Source organism: Silene latifolia, chromosome 11 (genome assembly GCF_048544455.1).
Source record: "Silene latifolia isolate original U9 population chromosome 11, ASM4854445v1, whole genome shotgun sequence".
NCBI classification, from domain to species: domain Eukaryota; kingdom Viridiplantae; phylum Streptophyta; class Magnoliopsida; order Caryophyllales; family Caryophyllaceae; genus Silene; species Silene latifolia.
This window is the reverse complement of record NC_133536.1, coordinates 45,961,903-45,982,712: the sequence shown is the minus strand read 5'-3', so window position 1 is coordinate 45,982,712 and position 20,810 is coordinate 45,961,903. Positions and strand designations below refer to the sequence as shown.

The window sequence follows — 20,810 nt, the reverse complement described above, 5'->3', positions numbered from 1 at the left end:
GGTTGTGTCTTGATGCAGAAGGGTAAGGATTGTGGCTTATGCTTCCCGTCAGTTGAAAGTTCACGAGATGAATTATCCGACTCACGATCTTGAGTTAGCAGCAGTGGTGTTTGCACTTAAGCTTTGCGACACTATTTATATGGAGTCTCTTGCAACATTTATACGGATCATAAGAGCTTGAGTATATCTTCACTCAGAGAGATCTTAACATGAGGCAGAGACGTTGGTTGGAGCTGCTTAATGACTATAAGATTGAGCTGCATTATCATGAGGGTAAGTCAAACGTGGTTGCCGATGATTTGAGTCGCAAGGTGTGTCATGCCATGAGATCCGTGTTGGTGTTACCTAATGACTTGAGTCGAGAGTTCCAGAAGATGAGCCTAGAGGTAGTTCTTCTTGGTACTTTAGATTTGAGTGCGATGGTTGCTGAACCCGAGATCCTTCATGAGATCCGAGTTAAGCAAAGAGGGGATGAGTTCTTAGAAGGAGTTTGAGTCGCTATAAGCGAAGGTCGCGCTAAAGGCTTCGACGTTAGACCTGATGATGGTCTGCGATTCCAAGGTCGTTGGTGTGTACCTAGCTGTGAGGTCTTAAAATGTAAATTCTCAAGGAGGCTCATAGTACTCCCTATTCGATCGGTTCATCCTGGTGGTGATAAGATGTACAAGGATCTGAAACTACGGTTTTGGTGGCGGAGTATAAAGAAAGAGATCGCCGAGTTTGTGAGTCGTTGCCTTATCTGTCAGAAGGTTAAGTTCAAACATCAGAGACCTGGTGGTCTACTGCAACATTTAAAGATTTCACATGGAAATGGGATTCGATTTCCATTGATTTCGTCATGGGTTTGCCGAGTTCGCCGAGAGGAATGAATGCGATTTGGGTCGTGGTTGATCGTTTGACTAAGGTCGCGCATTTCATTCCGATGAAGGAGACTTGGAGTCTCGAGGAACTAGCGAATGCTCATCAGCGTGAGATCATTCGTCTTCATGGGGTTCCTAAGGATATCATCTCTGACCGTTATCCGAGGTTTGGTTCTCAGTTTTGGAAGAAGCTGCAGTTGGCTTTGGGCAGTGAGCTTAAGATGAGTACGGCCTTTCATGCTGCAACTGATGGTTAGACTGAGCGTACCATTCAAACGCTTGAGGATATGTTGTGAGCTTGTGCTTTGGAGTTCTAAGTTAGTTGGGAGAAGAGTTTACCGCGTGTGGAGTTCTCCTATAACAACAGTTACCAAGCGAGTAGTCAGATGGCTCCATTTGAGGCACTTTATGGAAGAAAGTGTCGTAGTCCTTTGTGTTGGGACGATTCTAGTGAGGCTGTCGTTCTTGGTCTAGAATTGGTCAGGAATCGATTAAGCAAGTGAGGTTGATCCGTGAGAAGCTTAAGGCAGCCCAGGATCGACAGAAGACGCATGCAGACTTGCGGCGTAGGCCGATTGAGTTTGAGGTTGGCGATACAGTTTTCCTTAAGGTTTCGCCGATGAAAGTTGTCAAGAGATTTGGGATTAAGGGCAAGCTTACTCCTAAGTATATTGGACCTTATGAGGTGCTCGAGAGAGTTGGAGAGGTAGCCTATAGGTTGGCTTTACCTCTGAACTTGTCAAAGGTTACGATGTTTTCCATGTGTCGCAGTTGCGTCGTTATCGCAGTGATCCTTCTCATGTTCTACAGGCTGATGTTATCGAGATTGAGCCTAACCTGACTTATGAGGAACAACCTGTTCGCATCTTGGAACGTCAGGAGAAGAGGCTAAGGAATAAGGTTTGTACCTTTAGTTCGGGTTCTGTAGAGGAGTCAGAAGTTGGAGCAGGAGACTTGGGAAACCGAAGCGTCTATGGGAGAGAAGCATCTGCATCTTTTAGAGTGAGGTAGTTCTTTTATCAAGTTTCGAGGACGAAATTTCCGTAATATAATTGTTCTATATATTTTCCCATTTTTCGTATTTTTATATTTTCGGGAAAATATATTTATCTTGCGTGTTGGGCTCGTTGGGCTCGAATTTGGTGAATACCCATTTCTTTCTTGGGTTTCACGTGATTATGGAGCAACATGGGTGAGTTTTGGGCCTAAGCTTGGAATAAACCCATGAGCTTCTCTATAAATAAGAAGGGAAACCAAACCCTTACTTTTCTTTTCTCATATTTCTCACAAAACCCTAAACCTAGTTTCTCTCCTCTCTTTTCTCCCATGGTGTCGTGTGCCTCTACCCTCTCTAGGGTTTCATGCGCCTCCTTCATCGTTCTCTTCATCATCTTTCGTGCCTAGATCGATCCTACTCTTTGGATCTATCTATCCTCGTCGTAAGTTTCATGTTTTCACGTGGTTTTATAGTTTTTATAGTTTTATATTTATCGTTTAGTATTTTAATTGGGAACGTTTCCCTTTGGCAAGTGTGGTGATTCAATAAATGCGTGGAGACTGCACTTGGAGAAGACATATATATCGTGGAAGACGATCTCAAGGGTTTAATTCGCTAAAAAGGTAACTAGGTGTTTCTCTTTTAATTGTGTTTATGCCAATTGATGTAATTAATATGATTTAATGATTGTTTTGTATGATTGGTACATGTTTGATTATTTATTATCGTGTTAATTATGTTTTCGCATGTTTGTATATGTTTTTATGCATTAATTATATATCATACGTTGCTTATGCGTTAAATATGGGTGTCATGAGCGTAATTAGGGTTTACGAATGAAACCCTAATGGCGGCATGATAGGCGGCCAAGAGTGCTCTCCAAAGTTATAGCTAAAGGTAATATAACTTTGATGATGATTCGAGTGTTATAGCTGAAGTTAGTACAACTTTGGGTTGTTACTCAAGTTACGACTGTTTGAGACTTTGAGGTATAACCTTGGAAATATGATTCAAGGTTATAGCTGAAGCTACTATAACATTGAAGTACGAGTTAAGGTTATAACTGAGACTAACGTAACCTTGAGATTATGGCTCAAGGTTATGGTTGGAACTAGTATAACTTTGAGTTTCGTGTCAAGGTTATGGTTGAGGCTACTATAACTTCAAAGGTATTTATTGAAGTTATAGTCGAGGCTAGTATAACCTCACGTTTAGAATTCATGTTATGGTTAAGGTTACTATAACATTGATCTTTGGTAATTGTTTCATATGTAGAGTTGTATCCAGTTGTAGTATAAGATTATGTTAGCTTATGTCTTTAGTTACTCTATTCATATGATAAGTAATACAGTTGGTTACACTGTTCGAGTCGTGGTGTTTTTCATGCATTGTTGGTGCTGTCAGTTATACTGTGTACTTGTTATTTGGTTGGTTGTATAGATGATGATAATATCAGTTATATACTATCGGAATGAACAAACGCTACCCTTCGGGGATTCTTATGGTCTATGGTGGGGTGGGGTGGGGTGGGGGGGGGGGGCAGCAGAGGCAGTTCGTTATACGCTATGTTCCCCGAGTGTCGTTCGGTGTAGCAGAGGCAGTTCGTTATACGCTCTGTGTTTCACCGAGAGGTCTGGCCAGGGCTTAAGCATGTAGGCAGTGGTTATACGCTACACATAGTGTGGATGCAGTTCGTTTTACGGTTCACAGTGGATGCAGTTCGTTATACGGTCCATACCGACTATGGAGGCAGTTCGTTACACGCTTCATTTCTAGAGGCAATTCGTTATACGCCTTAGTGGTTAGAGGCAGTTCGTTATACGCTCTAACGGCGTTCATTCTATACACTGTGTTTGTAGCTAGGGGCAGTTCGTTATACGCTCTAGTGGTTGGAGGCAGTTCGTTATATGCTCCATTAGTCAGAGGCAGTTCGTTATACGCTCTGAGGGTTGTTTGGTTTGGTTGTGGTTACATCGAGTTTGATTGTCCTAAGTTTCTACATGGTGTCGTAACATGGGTTGTTGTCATGTGTCGTCTCATGTGGTTTAATTTGGAGTTTCTAATTAGGTGGTTGTCCTAATATGTCCTGGTTTGATGGTGAGTTGGTGTTGAGTCTTCATGAGTATAGATGGTCTCACATGTTTACTAGTTTTGCATTTCAATTGTTGATTGTTGGTTATATTCAATTGTTGTAAACATGACTGGGAGAGCATCTAGTTACTCCCGACTGATTGTCGACCCCCATTCTCAGGTTGTTCAGATTGTTGCTGACTGGTTGATGCTTGCTTGGGGAATGTGCGAAGCGAGCTTAATAATAAATTAGGAGTTTGTTTTCATGTTTTGAGAACCTTGAATAATGTATTAATTTGGTTTTGGATTTAGTAGCGAACCGAATTGGTCAGGTGTTTCCGCCACCTTGACCCTTTTATCATTGTTATACTCTAATAATTCATTTGATATAAGTTTTTCCTTATTTTATAATCCAAGTTGTTACAATAGGAGGGAGTTAGTTGTTAGTATCAAATGATTTTTGTTTGAAATATCTCGAAAAGAATTCTTCTTGCCATATGACGTAAATTTCCCTCAATTTCATTTGTTTCAGAATGGCCAAACTTCACACCTCATTTGTGATTGTGAATTGTCTTAATCTTAGCTTATCATATAATTGTGATTTTGGATTGTCTTAATCATGCTTATCATATAATTACAAAAATGAGATAACATCATCTAGTATGATTAGTTCGTCACTCTATTAAGATGATGGACCTTGTATAACAACTAGTCACTCTATTTCGACAATTAGCTCGATTTGCCTTTTCTAAGAGATCGAGAACCTTTGAACCTTGGGCTATAAAATGAAAACAAACACGGTACCTCGTATATATAGTCGTATTTATTTTCAAAAATACCCGAAGCTCTCATCTTAGTGTTGATTGTTGAACAATGACAACAATCTCAGATTACGTTATAGACACAGAATGTTGAATAGAAATACAGAGTAATACTTTGATGAATTCAAGCAAGGCCAACAGAAACTTGAAGAAGAATAATTAACAAACATAATGCAAAACGTTGCCATAAACACTAATTTCCAAAAGGTTCTCCAAATCCACAACATTAACAAAATGTCATTCGAGAACAAGGTTAACCAGTAACCCATTTAGTACTACTCCTAATTAAACGTCGCTCATAAGTCATAACCGAATTGATACCAAGATGAAAACATCTACGCATAAACTTATTAAACCTAATACCATAGTCACTACTCACTACGTAATTAATAATTTAGTCAAGTCTACTCCACTTCCTCAAGTATGTGAGTACCAGCAGCAGCATTCCCACCATCCTTCACACCTGCAGTATAAGCAGCACCAACCTTCAAATTCTCCAACTTAACCTCAACATCATCAAGCATAGGACAAGTCCACTTAACCCACGGGGGAGGCGGAAAGAACAACCCCATGTAAACCTCCTTGGACAACTCCTCGAAAGGGACTATACCTCTCTCTTCCTCCTCCATGTTGTACACTCTAAACCCCTTCAAATACTTAGGATACTTCAGGTTGTCCAGCATCTCCAACCCGACCGGCATCTCACCCCGACCCACCTCCACAAACCTGTCAAGCAACAGAGCCCGTGACAGCCCTGTAAACAAACAAATTGAACCCGCTTTCCACTTAGGCAGCAACTCAGCCGGTGTTGAAAACGCGACGTCCATGCCAATGAAGAAGATTTGTTGCCCAATACTCTCCACCTTGTTCCACTCCCACTCATCCTCATCCAATTCATACACAATTAACTTCTCTTTTATCCCTTCATCAAATCCACTCATCTCAAAAACAAGATACAACCCATCTTTCGAAGGCACGAAATACACCCCCTTCATCGCGTACAATATTCCATCAACCTTCGCAAACTGAACTCCCTGAATAACAACTGGATTCACACCTTTCGGTCCATCAATGAACTCAATCGAAGGCGTATCGTCGATATCGATATCACTCGTATCAATCACCCCAACCTTCCACAATCCAACATCAAACGCATAAAACTCACCATCATAACACACAATATCACCAATATTATCAAACTTTCGCAAAATCCTCCTTTCCTCAACATCACTTGTTACCATTTCCTTGACCTTAACCCACTCAAGCCGACCTATTTCAAGAAAAACCAACCCACCACCATTTTCAGCAGTTAACTTAGCCAACACGGAAATCATCTTAACCGAGTTCAAATTCCAGTTTCCCGCCATTTTCTCCGAAAGACACTTCAGTTGGAAGTTGAACAAGGATGGAGCTCCACCGCGCAGTGAAAAACAAGATGCAATCTCCGTTACCTTGCACCCCAAGAAATCGAACGTACCTACCACAAAATAAAACAGTTAATAAATTATTTACACAGAAGATAAAAGGAAAGCAAATGATTGAAAGTTAAGACGGAGAGACGGTACCTTTCAGAGGTGGTTGAGGATGGAAATATTCAGAGCCATCGATAGGATTCTTGAGCTGGAAATTGTTCCTATCGAGATACTGTGTGAAGTCAGCGACTCGGACGATCCAGGGCGAGTGGGACTCGGACAGAGGAGAGATAAGGTAAAATCGGTTGTAGTAGAGGAGAACGGGAAGGGGAGAGGGAGGGAGCGTAGGAGCGTCGAAACCGAGGGGTAGTTTGGGAATTTGGGAAATAGGGAGGGAATTGCGCCAAGAACGGCAGACAGCACGGAGGATAGGAGTGTGGATACGGATGTTGAGGAATTTGAGGAGGTAGTAAAGGATGAATTTAGGGAGGTGAGACCAGTCTCCGCCGTGTTGACCACCGCGATCAACGGGGAAGGATGGTGCTTCGTCGGAGAACATCATTGCTGCGAAGAAGAAGAAATCTCTGCGGATTGTTGTGTTGTCCATAGTTTCTGGGTTTTTCTTTTGTTTTTTGTGGGAATGGAAGTGTGTGACAGTGAGAGTGAGAGTGAGAGTGAGAGGTTGAGTGTGTAAATGAATCTGAATTTATTACCGTTTGCCTTGGGCTTCAAGGAGTTGGAAACATACTAGTCAAGGTTACTACTAGGTTAGTATTGGTAGTCACTGTAAAATCTGTAATTGTGAGCCAGTTATTTTCGTGCTGTCATTTTTTGTCGTATCAATCTACGAGTACATATTAATCTTCCAAGTTTGCACCAAAAAAAAAATATTAATCTTCCAAGTCCATTGACACATGGCAGTCTATATTTCAAGCTTCAATGATGTGGCAAATTTCTAGCTCCTAAATAGCTAAATATCAAAACGGAAAATAAACGTGATTATATATGGCAATATTATATATGGCAATATAATATATTCTCCATTAATTATGCCAACCGACTACCAATAGTTAACGAACACCATTGTCACAACTACAAACCAACAATCGACGACCAACACAGACCATATACAACCACCCCATCGATGACAACCACTACTACTACTACGCTGAGGCGATCATCTCTAATCCATTACCGACGGCTACCACCACCGCCAATTATTAACCAACAACTTCCTGTGACCACCGTCAACCATCACAACCCGCAGATGACCCACGACCCTTCTACAATCACTTATTGACATGTATAGTACAACCTACAATCACCGACCATCGTCTGATGATCGCCTACTATCCGGCCCAACCTAATGCCCTATTTTGGCTGGAAAGATGACGGGTTCGTTTGGTATTATAATCACGGTGAAATGGTGAAGGACCGAAGGGTGACTAAGAATGGCTGAAGGGAATAAGGAGGATATGTGAATGTGTGATGAGATGATGGACTCAACGAAATGACAGACAAAAGACGTAGGTTTAAAGATATTGATCTCTTTCTTTTATAATTTTCTTTTTTTACCTTAATCAACTAATTAAAGTTCAACTAATTTTCTTTTTTCAAAACATTTGTATATATCATATGTCAAAACAAAGCTGTGAATTTCACAGGTTTAAAAAGTTCAAATTGGGATAATAATTAGCAAAACTAATACTACCATTTGATTTGTTAATGAGAATTTTTTTACGTAAAACTAATAGTATTTCATGCGTAATTCAACGGTAGAATCCTCTTTTCAAATGGAATCATAAAATAACTACGTTATACTTAAAAAATAATAGAGTTACTAAAAAAATTTTAACTTAAAAAATAATATAGTTACATATGGAATTAAAAAAAAAATAGTAAACCGTTTGTACTTCTATTTTTTTCATAAGAATTTTTATATTTCTAGAATAGTTTGATGTATCATGGTCTATGTTACTCTGACTCTTCACTTAGTTGTCGTATAGCGCATCCGATAGTATTTTTTCGGATACGACACGGCACTTAAGATAGACTATTCATTTTAGACCCAAAAACTTAAAATTTAGCAGAAAATAGTCGTATCCAATACTCTGACTCCGTGTCATGTCTGATACAAGCAAACGAGTGCGAGTAACATAGATCAAGGTATAATAATCAAACACGTAAGAACCTTAAAAAAATGTGCTATTAAAAAAGATTAAATAGACAAAATGAATAGGAAATGGACTTATAGACCTATCAAATGGGCGGGTCAGAGTACTGGTTGAGTCGAAAACCGCCCGCGTCAAATATATACCGGGTCTTAGGTAGGTCAGGATCAGAATACGGGTAAAATAAAAGTTTATAACGTCGTTTATTTCACCATTTTCAGCAAAAAAAAAAAACATATCTTTTAAAAGTAAATCATATTTAATTTTAATGATATAATTATATTAATTACATATCGTAATTATATCAAAAGATTATAAAAATAAAGTTATTTTATTATTAAATGATATAAAAGTATATAAAATTGATTTTAAAATTAGTTTACGGTCAAGATTTACGGGTCCTAGACCCTGAAAAATCGGGTTGATTTGTAGGGGTTGGGTCAAGTTACGACTCGAATCGGATTTACGCGTCAGGTCAAGCTTTGACAGGTTTAAATGGACTAATGCAATCACAGTTCCCACATACCATTCATGACAAGTATTATATTTTAAATTAATTGTACGGATTATAATATAATATTTAATAGGGGTATTTCTTAAACTCATAAGTTATAATAACTATAGTACTCCGTATTAAATTTAAAAAACAAATACTCCCTCCAATTCACAATAAACCTCTCATTTCATTTTGGCACAAAAATTAAGGAAATACACTACCCCACCATTTAATTAAATTTGGACCACACAAATACACTACCCCACCAACAATTAAATTTGGACCACACAAACACTTACCAAAAAAGGAAATAGGGAGGTTATTGTGAATAACCGAAAAAAGGAAATAGGGAGGTTTATTGTGAATTGGAGGGAGTATTATATAACACATACCCAACCCTAATTCGTTGTTATTACTATCCCAATGATTGTTTGTATAAATCATAACTAGAAATTTATACAAACCTGTTATTTATAAACAAATTAAATTGTAATCCCGTGAATTTCACGGGTTTAAAACTAGTACTTACTTATTTTCAGTTAATGGTGAAATTGTAGATAGGAATGTGTAAATTGTAATTCGGGGATGGATAAGTTTGATCTAAATACTTATCTTGTTTTGCTAGCTCTTGGGTTTATACGTGTATATGTAAATTACTCCCGGTAGACGTGTATATGTAAATTATTCCCGGTAGATATTTGAAAATGAGTAGCGTTATTTTATGGCAAGTGATATTAAATCTCAATTTCAACAAGCAACAAGAAATAATAATCCTAATATATTTGATATTTGCAGTTTCCATTTTGAATTTTGGTATTTAACTAACTCAATTAACTTTTATTATAATATCTCATATACGTTATCGGAATTTTTTGGAAAGAAAATTAATTATTTTGTAAATATTAATCATATTACAAATTTGTTTACTAAAAAAAAAAAGTCAAATTAGCAAATTTTTCGCTCAAATTATACTCGACGTAAATTGGGCCTAACATTTTGATTGTTTAATACTCCCTCTATTTTTCTATATATGACTTTCTCACATTTCGAGACACACACTTCTCTCTTCAATATCTCTCAAATTATATGCTTAAATATAGTGATATATGTACTCATATGAAAGAGTTTTTCATAAGAAATTTAATGGTATAATTTTTATAATTTTTTACCAAATATATTTTTGTAAATATTAAAGTCAAAGGCTCGCCTCGAAAAAGCAAAACGTCATATATTAAAAAATGGAGGGAGTAGTACAAATGTTAGGCCTAACATATATTGTAGTAATTATTATGTATCAATTTTTGTAGAAAATAAATTCTACCAAAATATATTTTAGTAAACTGTACATTTTAACAATGTAATTTTGTGGAATTCAATAGTTTTTTTGGGAAAATTCCAAGAGTATTGAGACCTTAGATATATGATGATACTGAAAATTGACATATTCTTGGAGTAATCGAATGAAAAATATGGAATAATTAATTTGAGAATAGATTGAATGAGTTCGTTTTTAAGGGTAGGAAGAATGAGTATGCTCTGTGGTATAAAAAAATAGGATTACCTTGTAGGATTTAAAAATACATATGAAAACATGAAATATAATCAATGGTAGTCGATATGGGAGTGACCGAGTGACCTCGCTACATACTGATATATAGTGTTATATAGTCTGTAGTATAAAGCTACATTAATTATCTGTATGTTATCATTATTAAACATGAGGTTGTTAAAATAAAATTTAAAGGGAAGAAATACAATTTTTATGTTTGACCGTATTCTTCCATGGTCTAGAGTACAGATGAACATTTAAGGGCTTGGGTCGGACACAAGTCTGGTCTATCTTTTAAAATGTGTTCAAAGGGCCTAATATGTCTTGTCTAAACCCCTAAAGCGAGCTTACAAGCAAGCAATGTCTATACTCGCCCATTATGAGTTTTTTTTTTTTTTTTTAAGATAAGGAAATTAGGTTAATGGAAATCAACATATAACATCCTCGTGGATGAAAGAGGTAAAAGAAAGACAATAGCTTTCAAATACCATAGAAGAACCAATAAAATAAAGGCAAACAGAAGACTTTTAACCAAAAGTCACAATCTTATTCACCTCCTATTAGAGATATAATATGAAAGTTAGTTATTAGTTAGTTATTAGTTTGTTAGTATGCTGACATCAGCCTACCTAAGGTTGTTAGGAGTTGGTTATACTCAACACTATATATACTCCTCTATGTACATCATATCAGATACTTCGAATAATACAAGTCATTATAATCTTACAATAATCTCTCTAATATTTCTATTCTCTCTACTCTCTCTATTCTCTATCAATATCTAGTTTGTACATGGTATCAGAGGTATTCGTTTTCTGGGTTTTTCATCAGCTTCATCATCATCACGATCTTGATTGAAGCTGTTTTTTTCATCTTCTGGGTTTTTTTCGTACTTTCTTTTCTGTAATCAAGTTCCAGTTACAGAGGTATAACTTTGATCTTTCTCATAATCATTCGCTTCCGCTACAAATTGTTGGTTTTATTTGATCTTTTTCCATATTATCAACATGCCTGAGATTCCTGCATCTTCTAATTCTGTGTATGAGTATTTTGACGATCCTTTGTTCTTATCTCAATCTGACCAACCTACTTCTAGTCTTGTTACTAGTCTGTTTGGGGGACATGACTTCTTGGGTTGGAGGAGGGAAGCTTTCATGGCTCTAACCTCTAAAAATAAGGATTCTTTTGTTGATGGTTCGTCTGTCAAGCCACCCAAAACAGACAAGAAACACAGTCAATGGGTTCGTTGTGATTTATGTTCAGGCAATAGATTCTCAATTCTTTAGTACCATCTATTAAGGATAGTTTGAAGTATGTGAATTCTGCTAAATAACTATGGTCAGAGTTACAAGAGCGTTATGGTCAAGCAAGTGCATTAGAAGTTTATCAGCTCAAAAAAGAACTAGAGGGTATTGCACAAGATAACTCAGCTTTGGTTGATTATTATGGTAAAATAAAAAATCTATGGGAGACCTTAGATGGGCTTGACTGTAACACTACGGATTTTTATAAGCTAAATACTCGACCGAGTAGAGCCTACTCGGCCGAGTAGTGTCAGGAGTGTAGTTTGTTTGAGTTCTGCTGAGGAATACTCGGCCGAGTATGGTGAATACTCGACCGAGTAGAGGATACTCGGCCGAGTATACACCTTACTCGACCGAGTATCCGGCCTGACGGGTATTATTTCCGCGATTTTGGTTATAATGATTAGAGGTTATATATTATCGTTCGTCAGTTTCTAAAATCATTTCTCCCCAAAATCATAAACTACGTTCATTATCCTCTAATCATCTTCATCAATTCCAAGTCAAAGGTTGTCGATTGTGGGTTCTAGCATCTCATTCCGTGTCAATCGCCGTAGTAAGTGTCTTATACTTGTTCATCTATTGTCATTCTTATAAGTTAACAAACCCTAATTTGGTTAATTTGGGGATTTAGGGTTTTGGTCATCATATGTCGTTGATTGTTGATTATCGCTGTTGTAGGTGATGATGTGTTACTAGTTGTGCATTTGTATGATTGATTGCAGCATAGCGGATTGCGAAAAGGTAGGGTTTCTCCTACTCAGTACTGTTAATTGATTGAGATTGCATATGTTTTATAATTGTTGTTATCTGCTGATCATCGGAGGTTGGGTGTTGTGGTGACGGTATTGGTGTGGTTGTGCTGTGACGATTGTGGTGTTGTGACAGCTGTGATGCTATGTGTGTGATTGTGGTGGAGTCACTTGCGGGAGTGGCTTCACACCCTAGTTCGCCCTCCGTGGAACCCGTCACGGGAGGGGATGTGCACATTAAGGGACAGGGATTGTTAGTCGCTCGTTGATGAGGTGGACTAGGTGGGGATGGGCTGCGGTCACCCACTGGCGGCGAGGATTACCTGTTGCGATGGGTAATCTGGCAGGGCTACACACTTCGGTGTGTAGTCGACATGTGTGAGATCGATGATCAGTTTGGTTGTATTGTTGTTGTCTTATATTGATTGAGTAGTATCGACCCCGTGTTGTTGTTTTGTAAAACTGCGGTGATCCATTCGGGATGGTGAGCAGATTGTGACAGGTAATGCAGATGTTTAGCTATGGGACAGTCATGGGGAGTCATCACGTCAAGTCTAGCTTCCGTTGTTATGAGTTTAGATGTCTTGGATTTCATTTGTATTGAGACCTTGTACGTTTATTTTGAGTTGGTCTGAGATAATGTAATCTTTAACTTTTATACTTTAATAAATGTGGTTTGGAAATTGTAACTTTGATATACTAACCTCGGGAAACCGAGATGGTAACAGCCTTTCATGCTAGGGTAGTCCTTGGTAAGGTACCTTGGTATGAGAGGGTGTTACAAAGTGGTATCAGAGCCGACGATTCCGGCACCTAAAACAAATGAACCCAATGAACTTAGGGAGTCTAAATAAAATGAACCCGGGGAGAGTTGTTTGGAGCTGCCGCAAAGACTTGGGAGACGTCCCGAAGTCGCATTAAGGCCCTTACGATCTCAAGCCGGTCACATGGGGGGAAACTGTTGTATGTTTGAGTCATGTGAGTTTGATATTTATAGTTTGAATCTTGTGCATGGTTGGATGAAATGATGCAAGAAGTGGAATGTGATAGTTGTTGAAAGATGCATCGAGTATTGTGGATGTTAAACTTTGCGCATGAATATGTTGGCATGTTAAGTGTTGGAACATGGTAAAATATGAAAAGTGAATTGTGAAATTGTATCTGGTTGATATTGAGCATGAAGAATGTGGTCATGTTACCTGTTTAATACAATGTTGAACATGAAGTATGGTAGTGGTACATGTGCATATAAACCTGATGATTTTAATGCTTGATTGTTGGTAGAAGCATGTGATTAAGGTCATGCATCTATATATGTGAATGTCGTGTTTAATTTTCATGTGAGTATGATAAGAGTTCACTTGTGTACTGGTTTCTTGGAGTTTTGAGTTGTTGTTGTTGCTTGATGCATGTTCAAATTGTTTTGGTTTAGGAAATTTGATTAGTATGAAGATCGATTACGGAAGGGTTGTCTTAAAACTATCATAAGTAGATATCTAGAAAAGATATTGTTGTGATTCCAAGTTGAGGTGATAACTTGTGCTCTTACGATTCTAACGATAGGTCACACGCCCAAAATGACCAAGTAACGAGTGAGATATGACTGTTTTACGAAAACTGGACGGTGCTGAGAACTGCGCCGATACTCGACCGAGTAGTCCCTACTCGGCCGAGTATCCTTTATACTCGACCGAGTATTCCATATTCGGCCGAGTAATCTCTCTGTGATAATACTGCTTAGCGTCTGGAGTCGTGAACTCGGCCGAGTAGTCTCATACTCGACCGAGTAAGGTCTACTCGGCCGAGTATTCCCAATACTCGACCGAGTAATCCTTCTGCGACAGTTGAGTTTGCTTCTGGAGTCGAAAACTCGACCGAGTAATATAGTTACTCGACCGAGTACCTTGTACTCGACCTAGTATGTTATGTACTCGACCGAGTACCTCATTGGGCGGCCACTTTGAGTCGATGGCTATGTTCTTACTTTTGTTTGAGTCGGTGGCTATGTTCTTACTTTTGTTTTGAGCCGGTGGCTATGTTTTTACATTGTTTTGAGTCGTAGGGTATAAAAACATGTATGTTTTGAGTCTTAACGCATTCTTTTATATGTGAGACGGTCTTGATACATAAGTTACCGGAAGTTATGACATGGAGAATGATGGCTTATGAGGGACAGGTGTTGGGTAAGGAAGACATGTGTTAATGTGGTTGTGAAGGATAGTGGAAAAAGAAAAGGGAAGAATGATGAGCTAATAGAGGTAAAGAGCATGTTTTGTGAGATATGACGAGTGATATAGTCGTGTGTTGAGTAGTATAAAAGTAAGTGTATATGGGCAAGGGTGATGTAAGTGTAAAGAAGCATGAGAATGAAAGATTGAGATAAGAGATACGAATAGTGGCATATTTGGATGTGTAAGGATTTATGGAGGAAGACAGCTAGGATAGAGTTGCTTAAGGATATATGTAATGGAAGGTTGTTGTAAGAAGATAGGAAAGAGAGGTATATAGTGAACTTAAAGGAAGTTATGTCGCGATGTGGATTTGTAGATAGTGGCTAAGTTTGGGAAGTTGGAATATCAAGGGGTGAGCCTAGTGTGTAATTCTTTGGACAAACGGTATGAAGTGAATTTTGGTTTCTAGAGATGCGAAAGGGAGATACGACTAATTGAAGAGTAACTGTAGAGTGTGGAGTTGATGGTGACAAGGGTGAGTGAGAAACAAGATGAGAGAGGATAAATGATAGGAAGAATGATAAGATATTGATGTGAATTAATGGAATTAGAGTTGTGGAGCTATGGGAAAATAAACAGTTTACTAAAAAGTTAGGTAGAAAGAGAAAGGAGATGAATTATTAATTGGTATCATTGAGTAAAAAGGGGAAAAGATGGATAGATGGAAGTTGAGAGAACGTTGACCGGAGTTAAGGAGCATGAAGGTAGGGAATTATGAAATGTACGATATCCCCACTAGAGGGTGTGAGTTAATGGTTATATAGGAGAGCAGGACGACGTGTTAGCCGTGAGTTTCGAGGTATTAAGGGAATAAGAAGCTTGTGGAGTGTTGCAAGATCTGAGATTTTGGTGGAGAGTTAGGTAGCGATATGATAAAGGATAGAATTGGGAATAATGTTGAGGTATGTTTTGTTGATGGATTGGATGTTCGTATTTGGGATGATAACCAAAGAGAGGAAACAAATTGTTATATTAAGAAGTGATAGTAAGAGAGTAGTCACATGAAGGATGTTGGTGTCATAGTAGTGTCACTAGTGGCTGAGAATGATGTTACTTTAGAGAAGTTAGTTGTTCTAATGAGGTTGATTTTGTGGAGGTGGTTGGTATGTTTGGTTGTGAGGAAGTATAAGATGTGGATATACGAGGTGTTATTTGGAAGTTGGGTGCGATGTTATGGCTACATTTTGGGAGGGGTGATAATTGTGTGTAAGAGAGGATATGTTATGAAAGGCACCTGAGTTAAGTCCGGATGAGAGGTATTCATTGTCAAGTGGTAACTTACGTGATCAGGATTGACTAGTTGGATGTGATTACGGGTCTATGATATGTGTAAATGTTTGTGTGAGGTTCTGACCTCACAAGAAGTGGTATGGTGTGATAATTATAAAGTTGTTATATGAATGTTTTGTAATTTATGTTGGGTACGGTATACTTATGAAATGAGGTTCAAAAGGTAATAATTTGATTGATCTGGGAAGAATAGTTAAAATTGTATGTGTATTGATGATACATGTTTATCCCGTGAAATGGTAAGGATGATGTTCATGAGATCCTTGTCAGTTTATTCCGTATAATATGATGTGTTATAATCTAGTAAAACGGTTTTGAATGAGTTTTCTTGTTCGAAATGTCATACTGAGTCAGTGTTTATGGGAATTATATGTGGTTGTGATGTTTATCGATGTGGTTGTTGTGCCTCGGGTGGTGATCCGGGCATGGTACTTCGTATTGTGATGCGGGCATTTTCGCGCTGCGGTGTGGCTGTTGGTTGCGGTGTTGCGATGCCGTCACCGGTTGTGGTTGAGTATACGGGGTGGTTACGATTTGAGTTTCGACAGTATATACAAGTTATACCTAGATTGTTGTTTTGTTTGATGTTGCTCCCTGCGAGTTTCAGTTTGTGCAGATAGACAGTTGTCTTGTTTATTGATGTTTTCTTTACCAGGTTAAGTTTGGGAATGAGGGTAGAGTATGATATGAAATAGAGTTGTATATGTTTTCGTTGTTGTCATGGTATAGTGATATTCTGTTGATGGGACACGTTTGTGAGAGATTGTTACAGTAATTTTGATCTTGTTCTAGATAAGGCTTTAGTAGACATGGTAATGGCAAGTGATTCGTAAAACATGTGTGGTAATGACCTGAAAGATGCAGGTGGTTCATAATCCTTGGTTGAGACAGTGAGTGTAGGGTGTTGGGGAATTAGTGTCATGTTAAGTTATGTATGAGTTTTGCGGTAATGAAGGAAAGAACTTGAGGATCTAGTGTGAGTGTACGTAACAAGTGTGGATCGTGAGTTATGCTTTTGGCGATAAGAGTTTTATATAGTTTATATAGAGAGGTATGTTGTGTTGCGGTAATGTGGAAGAGTTAGAGTGTTTGTTATGATCAGTATTGTGTGGTATTGGTTAGATAGAGTGCAGAATGAGTTGAGGTATGAGAACTGTTTAAGTAAGAGAGCCTTGGATATAGGAATAATAAGTGTTTAGATTATAGACGGGTATCTTTCACATGTGGTGGTGATGAAGATAATGAGAGGTATAGCTAAGGATCTAGTATTAGTGAGTTACGAGGACGTAACATGTGTCTTAAGAGGAGTAGGATGCGGCAAAGAGCGTTTGAGGGTTGTGCATGTCGTAATATTATTGGACGTAGAGTGTTAGTGTAGCATAAGGAATGGATGGGTACATATATTTCGATAGTGTTGATAAAAGTGGATGATGATATTTATGAGTTCGAGAGTTTTGGCAGCTGGATGATGATGTTGATGAGTGTGAGTAAACTTCGACGACGAAGTTCCTTTTTAAGAGTGGTAGAATGTAACATTCCGTTTTGATGGTTGATCTTGTTTTGTGGATTGTCTTGGTATTGAGTGCTATTGAGTGTTATGGAAGTGAGACAAGATTGGAAACATTATTTTGTGGTTATTCGATAATGTTATGGAGTCTATACCGAGAGGATATGTTATCTAGTAAGCGTGGTTAGTGGAGCTGGTGTTAGGTGTCCTTGTTTTATAGGTTGGGTTGGAACTTCGGGGACGAAGTTCTTTTTAAGAGGGGAAGATTTTAACACTACGGATTTTTATAAGCTAAATACTCGACCGAGTAGAGCCTACTCGGCCGAGTAGTGTCAGGAGTGTAGTTTGTTTGAGTTCTGCTGAGGAATACTCGGCCGAGTATGGTGAATACTCGACCGAGTAGAGGATACTCTACGAGTATACACCTTACTCGACCGAGTATCCGCCTGACGGGTATTATTTCCGCGATTTTGGTTATAATGATTAGAGGTTATATATTATCATTCGTCAGTTTCTAAAATCATTTCTCCCCAAAATCATAAACTACGTTCATTATCCTCTAATCATCTTCATCAATTCCAAGTCAAAGGTTGTCGATTGTGGGTTCTAGCATCTCATTCCGTGTCAATCGCCGTAGTAAGTGTCTTATACTTGTTCATCTATTGTCATTCTTATAAGTTAACAAACCCTAATTTGGTTAATTTGGGGATTTAGGGTTTTGGTCATCATATGTCGTTGATTGTTGATTATCGTTGTTGTAGGTGATGATGTGTTACTAGTTGTGCATTTGTATGATTGATTGCGCAGATAGCGGATTGCGAAAAGGTAGGGTTTCTCCTACTCAAGATCGTTAATTGATTGAGATTGCATATGTTTTATAATTGTTGTTATCTCTGGCGATCATCGGAGGTTGGGTGTTGTGGTGACGGTATTGGTGTGGTTGTCTTTGTGACGATTGTGGTGTTGTGACAATTTGTGATGCTATGTGTGTGATTGTGGTGGAGTCACTTGCGGGAGTGGCTTCACACCCTAGTTCGCCCTCCGTGGAACCCGTCACGGGAGGGGATGTGCACATTAAGGGACAGGGATTGTTAGTCGCTCGTTGATGAGCTGGACTAGGTGGGGATGGGCTGCGGTCACCCACTGGCGGCGAGGATTACCTGTTGCGATGGGTAATCTGGCAGGGCTACACACTTCGGTGTGTAGTCGGTTTCTGTGTGAGATCGATGATCAGCTGGTTGTATTGTTGTTGTCTTATATTGATTGAGTAGTACTGACCCCGTGTTGTTGTTTTGTAAAACCTGCGGTGATCCATTCGGGGATGGTGAGCAGATTGTGACAGGTAATGCAGATGTTTAGCTATGGGACAGTCATGGGGAGTCATCACGTCAAGTCTAGCTTCCGTTGTTATGAGTTTAGATGTCTTGGATTTCATTTGTATTGAGACCTTGTACGTTTATTTTGAGTTGGTCTGAGATAATGTAATCTTTAACTTTTATACTTTAATAAATGTGGTTTGGAAATTGTAACTTTGATATACTAACCTCGGGAAACCGAGATGGTAACAGCCTTTCATGCTAGGGTAGTCCTTGGTAAGGTACCTTGGTATGAGGGGGTGTTACATTGACCCCTTGCCTTTGTGTTCCTTGTGGAAAGATTGATCAGTGTACTTGTTCTTTGCTCAAGAAAATGATTGACTGATAGGTCCATTTTATATACATTTTAACCCCCTATTTTACCTCTATTTTACATGTCATTTGCACTAATGTTAGTGTTTGTGTACTAATTTCGTGTTCTAGTTGTGCTTGCTTGTTTTTCATTGTGTTTTGTAGGAAATTAAGCTTTTAGTAGCTTTTTCCCGTCAAATTAGCAAGTACAAGAGTTCAAGAGGCTAATGAAAGCAAGTCTTGATCATGCAAAGGAGTTTCGGGAACCATAGGGGCATTTTGGGAAGAAATTGGAAAACTCGAGCAAGAGGAAACCGATCTTAGTTGGTGGATATGTAAAGAAATGAAATCCAAATGAAAACCCATGGTAAGAGTTTGCATTGGATGCCAAAGGATGCTTAAGATACCTTAGACGGACGCATTAAGACATAAGCATCGGATTCCGCATCAACATTAAGTGCAAAGTTAAGACGGAATTAAGAGAAATTTGAGAAAACCCACGACCCAGATCGGGGTGGGGTGGCCCCGATCGGGGTTAGCCTCCTCTTGAATGTTTATGTTACTCCCTTCATTCCTATATAAAGGGTGTTGATCCGGGACCTTTGACAAAAATCTTTACACATATTTTTCCATCTAAATTCTCTCTAAATCTTAGTAGTTAGTTTAGGTTAGCTTAGTTTAGTTTAATTTGTTTACATTTCCTTTTAGCAATTACATTACAATTCCATTTCAAGTTTAATTCCAAGTTACATTTCAAGTTTTTTCTAGTTTCATTGTTCTTCTATTTCCATTTCCATTTCCATTCAAGGTAACTCTTATTCTATTTTTCATTATGTTATTTATCATTTCATTTAGTATTAGTTTAGTTTACACTTTCAACATGTTTGAGTAGTTATATTTGTCTAAGGAGTAAGGGAAACCATGCATGATTAAGTAATATGTAAATGTGAAAATAAGGATAAGTTAATATTGTATAATTGTTTCTATCACATGTTTGCACCATAATGTTTAATCTATGTTTAAAAGCCTTATTCATTGATTAAGTTTGTTCATTCATTCTAAAAGTCGAGAGGCACGGAATTGAATTAGACTAAGCATATGTAGTAGGACGACCTAGTCATGGACGAGATTTTCTCTAGGACCCGGTCTATGGTTGACACTAATATCGTAAGGTGGGTGTCTTTAAGCCTAAACATATATCGTAAAATCAACTTCCTAACTTAACATGAGCATTTACATAATTAGCATGTGGGTGACCCGACCTCCTTAGACATTTTCCTTATTATTGTTTTATCATCACATCAAACCAAACCAATCAATCATCCGTTAACCTACCGAGATAAAAGTTCAATCCATAGCAACTAATTAACAGCTCCCGTCTCTCTGTGGTTCGACCCCTACGTACTACATTTATTTGTTTTGCTAGGGTATAAATATTATCTTTGCATAGGTGTGCGATAGCCTATCAAATTTTGGCGCCGTTGTCGGGGAGACGGTTTTGTTTGCTAATTAGTTGTTGAATTTTATCTTTTTATTTTGTCTCGAGGAACACTTGTTCCTTGAGATTCATCTCACCATTTTCTTGTAGTTTTAGTGCCTATTTTGTAGGTAATAAAGCTTGGCCTTACATAATGAGTTACGAATTCATTCCACAACTCCAAGATGAGCCTTTTCCTAACTATC

The 20,810-nt window shown here is 38.2% G+C and overlaps 1 protein-coding gene across 1 annotated transcript; it reads right to left on the bottom strand.

Annotated features, from left to right (window-relative positions):
• Positions 1–4,907: 4,907 nt before the first annotated feature.
• Positions 4,908–6,855, bottom strand: LOC141611592 (F-box protein At2g17036-like). Its single transcript, XM_074430168.1, has 2 exons — positions 6,314–6,855; positions 4,908–6,225 (listed from the first exon to the last, which is right to left on the bottom strand). Exons 1-2 carry the CDS (start codon positions 6,765–6,767, stop codon positions 5,153–5,155), a joined length of 1,527 nt encoding a protein of 508 aa, XP_074286269.1. The 5' UTR covers positions 6,768–6,855; the 3' UTR covers positions 4,908–5,152.
• Positions 6,856–20,810: the final 13,955 nt, after the last annotated feature.

Coding starts and splice junctions, on each gene's coding strand:
- LOC141611592 (XM_074430168.1), bottom strand. CDS start 6,767: ATGGACAACACAACAATCCGCAGAGATTTCTTCTTCTTCGCAGCAATG. Junction 6,226..6,313: donor TCCTCAACCACCTCTGAAAG/GTACCGTCTCTC, acceptor ATTTTGTGGTAG/GTACGTTCGATTTCTTGGGG.